The 15,724-nt window shown below is 42.1% G+C and overlaps 1 protein-coding gene across 2 annotated transcripts in view; it reads right to left on the reverse strand.

Moving 5' to 3' along the window:
* Pde8a (phosphodiesterase 8A) overlaps positions 1–15,724 on the reverse strand; it is a 153,475-nt gene that overhangs the window by 55,232 nt on the left and 82,519 nt on the right. For both annotated transcript variants that reach the window (XM_021231672.2, XM_040729461.1), the window contains exons 2-3: positions 4,911–4,967; positions 2,761–2,951 (exon numbers count right to left, since the gene is read on the reverse strand). In XM_021231672.2, the coding sequence (XP_021087331.1) occupies positions 2,761–2,951; positions 4,911–4,937 (218 nt within the window). In that variant the 5' untranslated portion in view covers positions 4,938–4,967. The remainder of the gene's footprint in view (positions 1–2,760; positions 2,952–4,910; positions 4,968–15,724) is intronic.

Consider the following 15,724-nt stretch of genomic DNA (forward strand, 5'->3'; position numbering starts at 1 on the left):
CTCAAAAAAGAGCCTTTGCATCTGGCTCTTATCTGCTGTCCCTGCCTCCCTTGAACCACACACTCAACTGTTGGACCAATAGCCATGGACACTGAGCAGAGGAGCCTAGACACCCTGCTGCTCCTACTTACGCTGTCCTCTCTCTGCCTTTATTCTTTCCAAAACTTCTGCCCACCCCTCACTATTCAACTCAAGCATCTCGGAAGACCTCCTCTCCTTTCTGCCTCCTGCCTCTGCATGGCCTGACTGTGTGCCCTCCACAGTTTATGTTTTGCCAATGTGATAGCACCAAGAAGCAGGGTCTTAAGAACTTAGACCATGCAGGCTGCTCTCCAGTGACTGAGATGGAAGTCTTTATAAAGGAGACTCCACAAAGCCATCTGTTACTGCAGAGGATGCAGACAGACAAATGGACCTGCCAGCACCTTTAGCTTGGTTTTCTCAGTCACAGAACTATGAGAAAATTAATTTTTCCTTTGTTGCTGCTGTTAATACTTATTTAATTTTATTATTTATGTGTATATGTGTGTGTCTTGTGAGTATTGACATGTATGTGTGGGTGACAGGAGAGGCCAGGAGAGGGGCTGAGAGCCCCAACCCCATCCCCTAGCTGAAGTTACAGGGAGTCAGCTGGGTACAGTGACATGAGCCTTCAGTCTCAGCACTTGGAAGGCAGAGACAAGCGGATCAATGTGAGCTCAAGACTACTACATGAATTCAAACTCAGATCATCTACACAGTGAGTTCCAGGACAGCCAGAGCTACAAAGTGAGATGCAGTCTCAAAAAAAGAAAAAAAAAAGTTCCAGGCAGTTGTGAGCCATCTGATGTGGGTACTGGTACTGAGAATTGGATTCGGATCCTCTAGAAGAGCAGCAGGCGCTCTTAGCCACTGAGCCATCTCTCCAGCCCCCTAATTTTTGTTCTTTATAATTTACCTAGTCTCAAACTTTATGTTATAGCCACATGGCTACATGAAACAAAGATATTCTACGTATTAGTCACTTTTCTTGTGCTATGACCAATTAGCAATTTAATTGGTTGCAAGGAAAAGATTTATTTTTGCTCATGGTTCAAAAGATACAGTCCACCACGGTGGGGAAGGCCGGTGGCAGGAGCAGCTCATAGCTGTGGCAAAGGGAACTTACATCTCAGCACATCAGGAACAGAGAGAGCAGGAGGTCTAGAGCTCAGTGGCGCTTTCCTTTTCCTTTAGTCCAGGACCCACATTCACTGTGTGTCTTACCTCTATAGACATGCCCAAACAGACAGTCACAGAAGTATCTCACTAATGCCTTCAGCATGTCTTAATCTGGTCAGGCTGACAATCTGAAGTGTTAACCATCGCACTCTACAACTAAAGCATTGTCCCTGGAGGCAAGCGGCACATTTTGTTCATTTATACTGCTGTAGAACCACATGCAGTGCCTAAAACTGAGAGTTGCAGAATTAAGGCTCTGAAACAGGAGGATTTGGAAAGGCAATAAAGCATTTGGCCTTCAAGACAGTATTTCACAGGGGTACAAGGAGTTCTAAATGCCCAGTAAAGAGCTACAGATGAATGATGGTAATTTGGATAGATCAGCAACTGATGAAAAGCTTTTCACAGGTGGCTATTGCTTAGGTAACCCCTAAAAGGAGGACAAAGGGAAGAACAGTGTTGGGTCGGGCTAAGGTCTCATGGGCTGCAAAGGTCTACCGAGAGCAAGGAAAGTCAGTTAAGGAATGAGATACTGGAGAAATTTCTTGATGAAACAGTTCACACTAGGCAGATGCCTCTGTAGAGATGATCTTAAAGAGACAAACCAGCTCAATGCTGAGGCCAAGATGGAGCTGAGCTGAGAAACAATCAAGGCCTACTCCTGTCTCTAGGAAACTCATGAGGGCGACACAAAGACCCACCCCACCCCAAACTCTCACCCCACAAGATGAAGATGAAGTGGTAGGAAGGAGCAAGAAGAAAGACCTGAGATCCAGGGTCTACCAGGAAGAGAATATCAGGAACCTTGTTTGTAAAGGTCTGCTCTTCACTGGCCAGCCAAGCCTACTGTGTACTGTTTAATTCTGGAGCCACAGGAGCTACCAGGTAGTTAGGAAGAGAGTCAGTTCTTAGAGGGCTTGTCATATAGGCATGAGGACCCAGGTTTGAATGCCCACTACCCAAGTAAAATCCTGGCATGGCAGCATGCATCCATGAACCCAGGGCTTAGGGAAGGTACAAACAGGCAGATCCCCAGAACTTATTGGCCTGCCAACCTAGCTGAAAAGATGAGATTCAGGTCCAGGGAGAGCTCCTGTCTCCAAACAAACAAATAAACCTGAAGGGTGGTTGAAGAGGACACCTATATTGGCCTCTGAACTTTACATATGGGCACACACCCACATGAAGACATAAAGGGCTCTTTAAAAATAGGCTAGGAAATTATAATCATCTGTGTTTCAGTAATATGCAAATGAAAATTGGGATTAATTAAATATTGGGTTTCATCTTAATCATAATGGTTGTTATTATATTTTCTTACTACTGTTTCTTTGTTTTGATTTTTTGTGGTGTTTGAGAACAAGCCCAAGGCTTTGTGCATGCTAGACAATCTCTTACTGTTTTAAATAAAGCAAGAAAGACAAACAAGAAGTAAAGATTAGTACTAGAAACAATGAGGCTATAATGCCTTGTTTTCTTTGCATATAAGGAAACTGAGATGGAATTTAACTTAATATGTCTGCAGGCTGCATTTATTGTCACAAGGGCCAATGGGCTTACCTGCACAGTGCTTCTGCATCCAGCTGTCGGGGATTTCTATGGTCTATGATGATGATGTCATGGAGTTTGTCCTGGAAACAGGTAAGGACAGCCTGCACTTCCTTGATGACTGTGCACTTAAACCCGGCCTTTTCACATGCCCCGTAGAATCCATTGCATTGGCTGTCTTCTTTGGTAAACACTAAAAGTACCTGGACCAAAAGAGGACAAACACTTTTAAAAAAACTTGTTAGAACTGTCATTTTTAAATAAGCCACAGAAAATTCTCAAATGCTTAGGTGAAGACACAAGATGTGAATGTAGCATCCATAAATACACATTCTTTTCTTACATATAACTCAGGGATATTAACATTCGTTGTCCATGAGTCAATGCTACTTTCTAACCTGGAAGTCCAAGTGCTTAGGAAATATGATTATTTCTTTTGCTGATAACCCTATTGATAAGATGCAATACGGACTCAACAGAACATTTTATTTTAAAATAGAATCAAAACACACAAATATTGAAGTTCACAAACAGACAGTTAACTAAGTATGGCAATGCTGGTATTCTAGTGAAATGCCCCAGATAGTAAATGCTAGCTAGCACTTAGTGAGACTTAGTTGAAACACATAACCCTTAAATGATATACTTGACATGCGTTGACTCAAATTTTATGTAATGCCAACAAGTTAAAAGTCATTCTGAATATGAGGGAGAAGATTTGAAAACTACAACACTGTATTTTAAAGCCTGCTGGGTAAGTGACATGGGTACACAGCCCAGACAATGTAGGTAGCATCTGTGCCAATGCCAGGCCAATAACTGGTTGTCTTGGTGCCTGGTCTATACCACATAAATCCTAGACCTGCTGCCTTCTCCCTATCCAACCAGGCCTCCCAGCCAAATCAAGTTCAAAATACCTCTGCTTAATTGCTTAATCCTTTCAGAGCTAGACTCAAGAAACTATAGAGGCTATGTGGTAATGAGCAGCCCGGTAGACAGAGGTTGACTACGAAACTCAAAGAAATCCTTTACCTCCTTGAAAGTTTGCCCAACTGGTCAAATACCACAAATACAAAGAATCAAGAACACAAACCCCTGTCTGCCGCGTTTGTTCACAGAGTTAAAATACAATAGCAAACATAGTTCATATGCAGGAAGCTTCAAACAACTTGACTACATCTTGTCACTTTTTTTTTCTTTCTTTCTTTCTTTTTTTGGTTTTTACGAGGCAGGGTTTCTCTGTATTGTTTTGGAGGCTGTCGGTGCAGCCTGGCCTCAAACTCACAGAGATCCGCCTGCCTCTGCCTCCCGAGTGCTGGGTTTAAGGCGTGCGCCACCACCGCCCAGCTCATCTTGTCACTTTTTAAAGACTTGTTTATTTCTTATTTTATGGGTACAGGTGTTTTGCCTGCATGTGCGTATGTATGTGTGCCACATGTGTAAAGTTAAGTTCCCATGGAGCTCCTGAAGACAGTGTCAGATCCCGTGGCACTAGAGTTACAGACCACTGCAAGCTACCATGTGTGCCCTTGGAACTCTCTGCGAGAGCAACAGGTACTCTTAACCACTAAGCCATCTCTGTAGCCCCTTGATGCCAACATAGGCTACATGAGGCCTTGTCCCCAAAATAAAAACAAACCTGGTATAATAGAAAAGGCTAAGTTTTTAACTTTTCACTTTGGAAAAATTCAAACTTACAGAGAAATTGTGAATGATAATGCCTTAAAAATTCTTCCCCTAGATTAATCAGCCCTTAGTCTTTTGCCACTTTGGTTTTGCATCCTCCCAATATATGTACACATATGAGTGTACGCACGATTACATACACTCCCCATTACTGAAACCCTAAACATGTGAGTGTATGCACAATGATATCACTCCCCATTACTGAAACCCTAAACATGTAAGGGTACCCACAATTACATACACTCCTCATTACTACAACCCTAAACATCTGAGGGTACCCACAATTACATACACTCCCTAAGTTTTAACCTCAGCATGTATTCATAAGGAAAGGTTGTAACATTGTTACTAAGTCCAAGAAATTTAACCATGACCTAGTGCTAGTAGCTAAACAGAATAACATATATTTTAAATGTACAGTTTTAAACAACCTCTTCATTAAAGAAATTTGCAATATGTTCATTCCAGCACAGTACCTGAAGTTGGTCTTGATGAAATCTCATTGGACCAAATTGCACATCAGTTACTGATACCTGTAAGAAAGAGATTTGAAAAGGTAAAATATGTACCCCCAAATTTACATAAATATTAGGTAAGTAAGGGGAATTGCAAGCACACACTTTAAACCCCCAGGAGAAGAGACTAGGAAGGAAGAATGAAAATGTGCTGATCTCAGGGTGGCTGTCTGTTGCTAGCTTTGTATAACTCTAAGAGGGTTACTCCCCCTTCCTCAGCCACGGCTTCTCATTTGTTACAAAGATCACTTAAGACTATAATACAAAGATCCTCCCAAAGAGGAGACACTAAATAAACACTGGCAGTCCCTGTCCATTATCTCCACCTTTTCCTGATGGATAACAAAATCTTATATCCAAAATGACACATGAATAACGCAACCTAGCAGTCAGAACAATGGATGTATGTCAGAGAAACTTCTCTGAGAAACAGTTGACACTTGCTTTTACAGAGGAGCGTAACAGCCTTGGTCAGCACATGCTTAACCATAGGAGAAGCTGACATTAAACACTTGACACTAGTACATACAGAATGCAGGCTGGAGGATAGACAGTTCTGCTAGCAAAGTGCTTGCTGCAAAAGACAAGAAGAAGTGAACCTGAGATCTTCAGCAACTGCCTAAAAAGCTGGATGTGTCTGCGTGCGCCTGCAATACCAGCACTGGGGAGATGGAGACAGGCAGATGCTGGGGCTCACTGGCCAGCCAGTTTAGCCGAATCAATGTACTCTAGGTACACTGAACCACTGCTTCAAAAAATAAGGTGGAGGACTGGCGAGAGGTCAGCGGGTGACGGGATTTGCCATGGAAGCCTGAAAGTCTAAGTTTGATCCTGAATCCACATAAAGGTAGTCCTAACCTCTACACGTGAAGTGTGATTGCATTCTCTCTCTCTCTCTCTCTCTCTCTCTCTCTCTCTCTCTCTCTCTCTCTCTCTCTCTCTCTCTCTCTCTCTCTCTCTCTCTCTCTCTCCCTCTCCCCCCACAGTACTAGTCTTCTAGAAGAATATATATATATACTGTACTTGATTTCTGTTCTGAAAAAAGAGACAAAGCCTAGTCTAGAGAAAGAGACTGACTTTGGAATCTAAGATCCCATGTGCTAAACAGATTCCTACCTTAAGCCCTGGGAGATGGTGTGGTTCCACATCTAGAATAACAACCCTAGAACTAGATACTTTCTATAAAGTACCTCCTGCTAATCTCTTTTCTCAAGCTGTAAACTAAAACTAAGGACAAAAATGTAATAAAATGTGCTTCAGTAACCCACACATAATTTTAACTAGGAAAAGTGATTGTCTGGCTAGTTTTATACAAGCCAGGTCATTTGGAAAGAGGGGATCCCAGTTGAGGAAAGTCTAAATTAGTAACTGAGAAGGCCCAGCCCATTGTGATCCTTGGTGCTTTAAGAAAGCAGGCTAAACTGGGCGTTGGTGGCGCACACCGTTAATCCCAGCACTCAGGAGGCAGAGGCAGGAGGATCTCTGTGAGTTCGGGGCAGGGCTAGACTGACAGCATCCAAAACAATACAGAGAAACCCTGTCTCATAAAACCAAAAAAAGAAAGAAAGAAAGAAAGAAAGAAAGAAAGAAAGAAAGAAAGAAAAAAGAAAGCAGGCTAAGCAAGCCATGAGGGAGCAAGCCAGTAAGCAGTGCTCGTCCATGGCTTCTCACTGTGGGACATCGTGGTAAGGGTGCACATAAATGGATGCTAAAACCAGGATTTTTTTAAAAAGAGAATATGGTTCAGCACAACCTAAACGACAGACCTAGGGGAAGTGAAAAGCAGCGGGACGCTCTCTACCTAAGCATGCTGTACTGGGAAATGAGTCTGAGATAACTCTTGAGACACACAGGAAACATGGTTCCCTTCAGTCAGTTTCCACTCTTTGTGCCAGCCCACCAGGTAACTCCATGCGGGTAGTGTGCACAGGTTCCCAGATCAATCTAGACATGAACATCAGGATAGAGCATGGTCATGCAGGCCTACTCCCTCCAAACCTCAGAAATTGGTGTTCCAATCACAACTGTTGCTTATTGTCATTGACTTCTGACCAAGAAGCAGGTGGCAGTAAAAACAGTGTTGAGGGGAAATTCATTCATGTTAAGAGTCACAACGGGGCTGGGGAGATGCCACGGCGGTCAAGAGCATATACTACTCTTTCAGAGGACTGAATTTGGTTCTCAGCACCCGTGTCAGGCAGCTCACAACTGCCTGTGACTCCGGCTCCAGGGGACCTGCAGTCTCTGGCTTCGATGGGCACGCAAATATACTCTAGGCCAGTGACAGAGCCTGCTTCATAAGGTAAGATGTCAGTGGGTCAAGGCACTTAGCACACAAGTCTGGTGACTGAGTCTGAGCCTCTGAACTCACATAAAGGCGGAAGGAGAAAGACGAGGTCTGCTTGACTACTCCACGCAGCAGTTCTTGGACAGGTGAATGCCTGCCACCACCCATGTATGCATGCCCCACACACAAATAGTGAATGAAAACTGCAACAACAGCAGGGAAAAAGGCTGAGGTGGAAAGCTCCAGAAGAGTGACAATGAGGTTAACCTCTGGCTTCCACATGAATGCCCCCCCCACGATGATACACCATTAGCCAAGTAAGTTATTTCTGGGATATGATGATGATTCAATGTATGAAAATCAGCAAATACAAATACTGATAACAGAGTGGAGGAAAAACATCACATGATGATTTCAACTGATCAGATGAAAACATTTGACAAAATTCTAAATAAACATCCTTTCAAGACAAAAAAAAATGGCCAAAGAGGAGCAAAAGAGAGCTACCTAGACATAATAAACTCAGAGCAAACATACCCATTGGGGAAAGAATGGAAATGGTTCCTCTAAAGTTAGGGACAAGGGGAGAGGCCTGCTTCACCACTTCCAGCACAGTCACTGGAGTTCTAGACAAAACAATTAGACAAGGAAATAAATGAGGCATTCAAAGTAAAAAAGGAGTAAAGCTATCTTTACTCATGGATAATACAACCTTAAATGACAAAAACCCTAAGGATCCTACAAGAAAACTGCTAGGACTAATAAATGGGTTCAGCAGGACACAAGTTACAGAAATCACATCTATTTCTATACTTAGTAATCTAAACGGAATTTGAAAAGAATGCACGTGATAGAGTAGCAAAAACAAATTATTCAGCTGAGGCTATGGCTCAGTCAGGAAAGTGCTGTCTGTGCATGAATGAGGGCCCGAGTTTGGATCTCCGACACCAATGGAAAGTTGGGCACAGTAGTGTGTGTGTTGATAACCCAAGTACTGGGTGGGGATGGAGAGACAAGCGTATCCTAGGGGCTTAACCGAAACAGTGAGCTCCAGGTTCAGGGAGACTGTTTTAAAAAAAAAAAGTAGAAAGGCTGGGTGTGGTGGCACACACCTTTAATCAATCCCAGCACTTGGGAGTCAGAGGCAAACAAATCTTTATGAGTTTGTGAGTTTGAATCTTTATGTGTAGGCCAGCCTGGTCTACACAGTGAGACTATGTCTCAACAAACACAACAATGATGATGACAATGGTGAGGAGGAGGAGGAGGAGGAGGAGGAGGAGGAGGAGGAGGAGGAGGAGGAGGAAGAGGTGAAAAGTGAGAAAGCTGGGACCTCTGTCTTCACACATGCACACACACATCGTATACACCATGCATGCATGCCACATACACAGCAAATTTTTTAATTAAATGAAAGCACATCTCATGTTTATGGAGTACAAGACTCACTGAGATGCCAATGCTACCTAAAGCAGTCTACACACCCACAGGAGTCCTTACTAAAACCCCAATGCTTTTCTTTTGTTCTTGGCAGGAACAGCAATGTACATTCTAGAACTTACATGGAGACTCAGGGGATCTCTAATAGTCAAAACAATGCTGAAAGACTCACAATTCCCAATTTTCAAAACTTAATAAAAGACTGCAGCAATCAAAGCAATGTGGTGCTGGCATAGACAGAGAGAGACGGAAATGAACAGAGGTTAGAGAGCAATTCAACAATGCTGAGTCGACTCAGTGGCGGAAAAGGCAGTCTTTTCAACAAATGACCAGGGGAAAACTGGACACTCAGACAGAAATAATGAAACTGGATGTTCATCTAGTGCCATAGTAAAAACCTGACAAAATTAAGGATGTGTAAGTGTAATACATAAAATATAAAACTCACAGAAGAAAACAGAGTGAAAGCATTCAATACTGGATTTGGCGATAATTTCTTAAATATGACACTAATGGCGCATGCAACAAAAAATCATCAAAATGTTGTACATCAAGAGACACTATTAGTAGAGTAAAAAGGCAACTAACATAAGGAGAGAAAATGTACACAAATCACATATTTGGTAAGAAATTGAGGCCCAGAGCATATGGAACACATCAATTCAACAGACAACGGGATTAAATGCCCTCTTCTGACCTAAGCAGGCACCAAACACACACACATGAAATAAAATGAATAAATCTAATAAAAACTTATTTAGAAAAGGGCAAAGGGTTCATATAGACATTTCTCAAGGAAGACACACAAATAAGAAACACAAAGATGTTCAATATCACCAAACATTTTTAAAATGTAAATTTTTAGTTTGTTTTTGTTTTTTGAGACAATAGTTTCTCTGTGTAGCCCTAGCTGTCCTGGAACTCGCTTTGTAGACCAGGCTAACCTTGAACTCACAGAGATCTACCTGCCTCTGCCTCCCAAACTGTTGGCTTAAAGGTGTGCACCACCACCACCTGGCCAAAACAAATTTTTAATTTTTTTCATTAATTTACTTTTTACATTCCAATCCCAGTTCCCCCTCCCTCCTCTCTTCCTGATCCTCCCACTCCCCACCCCACCTCCCATCTGCTCCTTGGAGAGGGTAAGGCCTCCCCTAGGAAGTCTACTAAGTCTGTCCATCATCTCATAAAACATAACAATTTTAATAGAGATGACATAGTGATTAAAAACACTTAGTCCTGAAAACAGCTTGGTATTGGCACAAAAATAGAAAGGTAGACCAATGGAACGGAATTGAAAACCCTGAAACTAACTCACACTCCTACAAACACCTGAGTTTTGACAAAGAAGCTAAAATTATACAATGGAAAAAGAAAGCATCTTCAACAAATGGTCCTGGCATAACTGGATGCTGGTGTGTAGAAGATTCCAAATATATCCATATCTATTGCCATGCACAAAACAAGTCCAATGTACCAAAGACCCCAACATAAATCCAGCCACACTGAACCTCTTAGAAGAGAAAGTGGGAGGTACCCTTGAATGAATTGGTACAGGAGACCACTTCCTGAACATAACACCAGTAGCACAGACACTGAGATCGATAATTAATAAATGGGACTTCCTGAACCTGAGAAGCTTCTGCAAGGCAAAGGACACAGTCAACAAGACAAAATGGCAGCCCACCGAATGTGAAAAAGATATTCACTAACCCCACATCTGACAGAGGACTGAATTCCAAAATATACAAAGAACTCAAGAAGCTAGTCACCAAAACACCAAATAATCTAACTAAAAAGTGGGGTCCGATGCCCCTCTTCTGACCTCCAGGGGCACTGCAAACACATGGTACACAGACATACACACAGCAAAACACCCATACATGTAAATTATTTTAAAATTTTAAAACTTAAAAGATTTCTTTTACAACACATGCACAGGCACACGGTTGCCATGGAGGTCAGAAGATGACACCAGGTACTCTAGAGCAGCAGTTACAGGTGGCTGTGAGCTGTATAAAGTAGTCTGGGTTGCTGGGACCCAAACTTGGGTCTTTTGAAATAGTAAGTAGTCTTAACTACTGAGCCATCACCCCGACCCCCATACCATAAACGTTTAAAAATATTGATTTGCACAATTCCTAAATCAGAAGGAAATAGCAACTATAAAAAAGAGAATATCATGCAAAAAAACTTACAAGCCGATTACATTCAGAGGCAATAATCATAGTGTTAAATTTTATAAAGCTAGCTTGTATGGTATACGAGTATAACCCTAGCACTAGTGAGACTGAGTTAGGAAGGTTGTAAGTTTGAGGCCAACTTGGTTCTCACAGAGAAACTTGGTCATATATAAATATGTGTGTATGTGTGTATATATATACAAAATATGAAAAAAAGAAACTAATAAGCATATTGAGCTATTAAATCGTTAGGGCCAGCAAGATGGGTCAGGCAGTAAGGGCACTTAATACCAAGACTAACAACCCGAGTTCAGTCCCTGAGAAGCACATGGTGGAAGGAGAGAACCAACTCCCAAAAGTTGCTCTCTGAACTCCACATATGTGCTGTGTCATGCATGTGCTTACACAATAAATGAATAAATGTATTTTTTTAAGTAAAAAGTTGCTGGGTATGGGGGCATACACCTTCAAGACTCCAGCACTTGGAGGGGGCAGATTCAGGCAGATGCCTATGAGTTTAAAGCCAGATTGGTCTACATAGCTAGTTCCAGGCCATCCAGGACTACAAAGTGACACTTTGTCTCAAAAATAAATAAAAGTAAGAAGTTAAGGAATCAGGTTTCCTAGTATACTTGAGGGAGGGGAGGGAAGAGGAGGGCAGGGGGAGAATGGTACCTAGACTGGTTAAGGAAACTATAAGAAGAAAACCAAAGTTAATAACTAACAAAATGTGTAGGTGCTAATGACTAGAGAAAACGCATAAACAAAACACAGAGCTGGATCTGATGGCATGCCTATAATCCTAGTAGCTAGGAGGCTGAGGTAGGGCTATGACTTTAAGCCAGAGCAGCCTATAAAGTAAAATACTGTCTCAAAAATATACAAAACAAAATAAAATCTACAGTGTTAAGTCAAGCTATGGGACAAGATAGAAGCATGGAGGCAATTAACACCGAGTACATGATCTACCTCAAACACCAGTGCCTAGCACTCAGGAGGCAGAGGCAGACAAGTCATTGAGTTCAAGGCTAGCCTGGCCTACAGAGCAAGTTCCAGGACAACCAGGGCTACCCTGAGAAAATCTGTCTCAAAACAAACACAAGAAATAAGCAGGCCGACAAAAAGCTGGTGAGATGGGGAGCTGGGGAGAAGACGGCTCAGTGGTTAACAGTGCTCACGGCTCTTGCTCAGGACCTAGATTTGCTTCTTGGCACATTGGGGCTCACAACTGCCTTTAACTCAATTTCAGAGGCTCTGACACTGTCTTCCACACTTTGTGGGTGCCTGCATAAATGTGGTATGCATAAGCTCACCTAGGTGCACACACACATTATTTTTTAAATCTTTAGAAAAGTTGGTGAGATAACTTTTAGGAAAGACAGCGTAACTTTACAATCCCAATTTATAAAAACTACTAGATTCATTTTAAAAATAAAAGAAATTTTATGTTCATCCTTTAAAAGATTTAAGATCAAATTTCAGATAAAATGTTAGCAATATCGTTTTAAAAGGTTCATGTTTCAGTGAGTGGTCAAATAGACCACTGAACGCTTTATTTACTTAGCTAGACAGCATTTAGCCGTACATCCTGTCTACAGGGAATATCCGGATCTTAGGACCTCTATGAACAGAGTATCAGTCCAGCCGGACAATCAGCTATCTACCACTATGCCCACCCCCACTGCCCCTGCAAAAAAATAACCACCACCAGGAAATCTGATGATCTCACTCGGTGAACCGGCATAAGCAACAGGTTCTCAGAGTAAATAGCTTCCCATGAGCTCTAGATAAGAAGAGGGACCACTGGGATTTCTACATCCATCCTTTTCTCCTGCTTCATAATCAAAATCAAACTGACCTAGTACTTCAGGCCACAGCCCCTTTAATTTAGTTTTTACATTATTATTTATAATAAAATAGTCATTTAAAGATCAGCTTTAATAGTGTATCTTTCATTTATCTTTCAGCTTCGAATGTAGCCAACATTTTTAGATAACAACAGTATGTTCAAGAGTTGCATCCTGCTGGGTATGGTGGTGTACACCTTTAGTCCCAGCAATTGGAAGGCAGAGGTGGGTGGATCTCTGTGAGTTCGAGGCCAATCTGGTCTACAGAGGGAGTTCCAGGACAGCCAACGGTACACAACAGAGAAATCCTGTTTCAAAAACAAATCAGAAAATAACAACAACAACAAAACGAGTTGTGCCTTGATTTGTTTTAGTACTCTGATAAAAACTATGACCAAAAAGCCCTTTGTGGGGAGTGAGTGTAGTTCACCTCACAATCCACAGTTTATCATGAGGGGAAGCGAGGGCAGGAGTGAAAGCGGAGACTATGGGGGTATGCTGTCTACTGACTTGCTCTCTGTGACTAGCTCAGCTTGCTTTCTGATACAGCCCAGGACCACCTGCTCAAGGGCAGAACCACCCGGTGGGCTGAAAGACAGAACCAGATCTGCAAATTTGTCCTTTGACCTCCATATAGATGCCTTGGCGCATAAACAAATGTACATAATTAAAATTTAAGAATATGTGGTGACAGCTGGGTAGTGGTGGTGTACAGCTTTAAATCCAGCACTCAGGAGGCAAGAGGTGGTCACAAGAGCTAGTTCCAGGAGAGGCTCCAAAACTACACAGAGAAACCCGATCTTGAGAAACTTAAAAAAAAATGTGGTGACACATGCCTTTAACCCCAGCACTAAGGAAACAGCAGGTAGATCTCTGTGTGTCCCAGGACAGCCATGGCTACATAATGAGACCCTGTTTCTGAATGAGCGAAAGAATGAATGAATATTTTAACATTTGAGTGTTAGAAAATAAAGATGTGTATTTATATCATAACAACTTAAATATTTTGATAAATATGACTGATTAGAAATGACAAAAATTATTATTAGTTCTGACAAGCCATATCACATGATTTTGATTATCTGACTGAATATTGGCTACATGTGACACTAGAAGGCAAAATTACTCTGACCTGAGGTAGGAAAGGAAAGCTACTAACTAGAGGTGATGGCACACGCCTGTAATCCCAACACTTGGGATGCTTCAGGAGGAAAGCCCAAGGTCCAAGACAAGACTGGGCTATGCAGCAAGACCCCAGAGATGGGAGGAAGAGGGGGAAAAGGAGAGAGGGTATAAATAAATCACACTCCTGCAACTCCCCTCCCATCCCTTGTCTGCTATTAGTTTTCCTCCTTAGCTCCCAATCACCGTTGGGAAAATGTGTATTTACTGTGTTTGGAACTTAGTGTGTAGCCAAGGCTAACCCTGAGATCCTGATTCTCCTGCTTCAACATCCTACAGGCTCAGATTACCAATTATAGAGACAGACCTGTTAGGTAAGTACAGACTAAATTCTCATTCTGTAAGTTAATTAACTCCATTTTAGCAATGAAGAACAGAACAGTCAAGTAACTGGGAAACAGCAATTACAGGAACAAAACTTAATTCTGTGTGCATTTCTGTAGCTCTTTTGTGTTCTATAGGGCAAGATCTAAATCACCTGCTCTAATCTATATCCAGATGAAATAAGGTCAAGAAAACTGGCAAACAGTCTTTACCCGTTTGACAAATCTTAACTGAGCAATCATGTTGTGCCAAATGGCTTTCCTAGGCTTTGGAGGTCAACAAAGAACGTGGTGAGTAACACTTGTACTTAACAACGGGGAGAACTGGACTGAGAGAAGCTTGGTTGCTGGTATGAACGAGAGGTTGAGGAAGGCCTCTCTTGGGAGAATATAGGAGTGAGATCTGAATGGCAAAGAGGCAGCCAGCAAGGAGCACCAGGGAGAGGACTCATGGAAACTAGAATAAAAAAGGGCAAAAGGTCATGAGATGAGGTCATGGACAAGCAGAGGCCATATCACACAGAGTTTTGTAAGCCAAGAAATATGGATTTTATTCTAAATTTCACAAAAAGCTACAGGATGTTATAGAGTAGTGATATAGTCAGATCTATTTATTATTAAAGTTTTTCTTACAATATATTTTGATCATATTCTTTGCCTTCCCTGGTATAGTCTGACAAACAAAATAAAAGCCCTTTTGATCGTCTGTGGAGAACAAGCTTTGGGGAGTTAAGAGCAGAAAGGAGACCAGAAAGGAAGACTGCGCATTATTCCCAATGAGAGGGGCTGGAGGCCTGTCCTAACAGCTGCCATGGGGATGAGCACATGGATTTGGGATATGTTTTGGAGACTTGCTGATGAACTGAAAACACTGATTTCGAGACCAACGTTCTGATACCTAACTTGCTGTTTGGTATTAATGGAGACTGGAGATCTGAGGTTCTGCTAAGAATCCATAGATGAGTTTCGTTGGTCCTTGCCAGATCCACCCACAAGATGGCACAAGAACGACTCTGAGGCAAAGCTAAGAAAGTCCTAAGAGGTTTTCCCAGAACCTTCTCCAGCACTCCGCAGGCATACATGTTATCCGAGTTTCCTTTTCTTCCCTCCATTTACCTGTTGTTACTTTCCCTTTCAATCTTTTTTTTTTTTTTTTTTGGTTTTTACGAGACAGGGTTTCTCTGTATTGTTTTGGAGGCTGTCGGTCCAGCCTGGCCTCGAACTCACAGAGATCCGCCTGCCTCTGCCTCCCGAGTGCTGGCATTAAAGGTGTGTGCCACCAACGCCCGGCCTCAATCATCATTTTAAATAGCAAATATTTACTGCAAACCTTTTATATCATTCCGTTTGAATACCTAAAGTGAAGCCATTTGGGTCCTTTCCCCAAAGCCCACAGTGATGGGCAGACACTGTGTTAAGTGAGTTATCTTCAGTGCTTAACACATGGCCTGATAATGAGTAGCTAAATATCTACAGCAAGGACTTTCTAAGGAATGTTGTCTATGCATTATAA

Source organism: Mesocricetus auratus, unplaced genomic scaffold (assembly GCF_017639785.1).
Source record: "Mesocricetus auratus isolate SY011 unplaced genomic scaffold, BCM_Maur_2.0 Super-Scaffold_4256, whole genome shotgun sequence".
Classification (NCBI taxonomy): domain Eukaryota; kingdom Metazoa; phylum Chordata; class Mammalia; order Rodentia; family Cricetidae; genus Mesocricetus; species Mesocricetus auratus.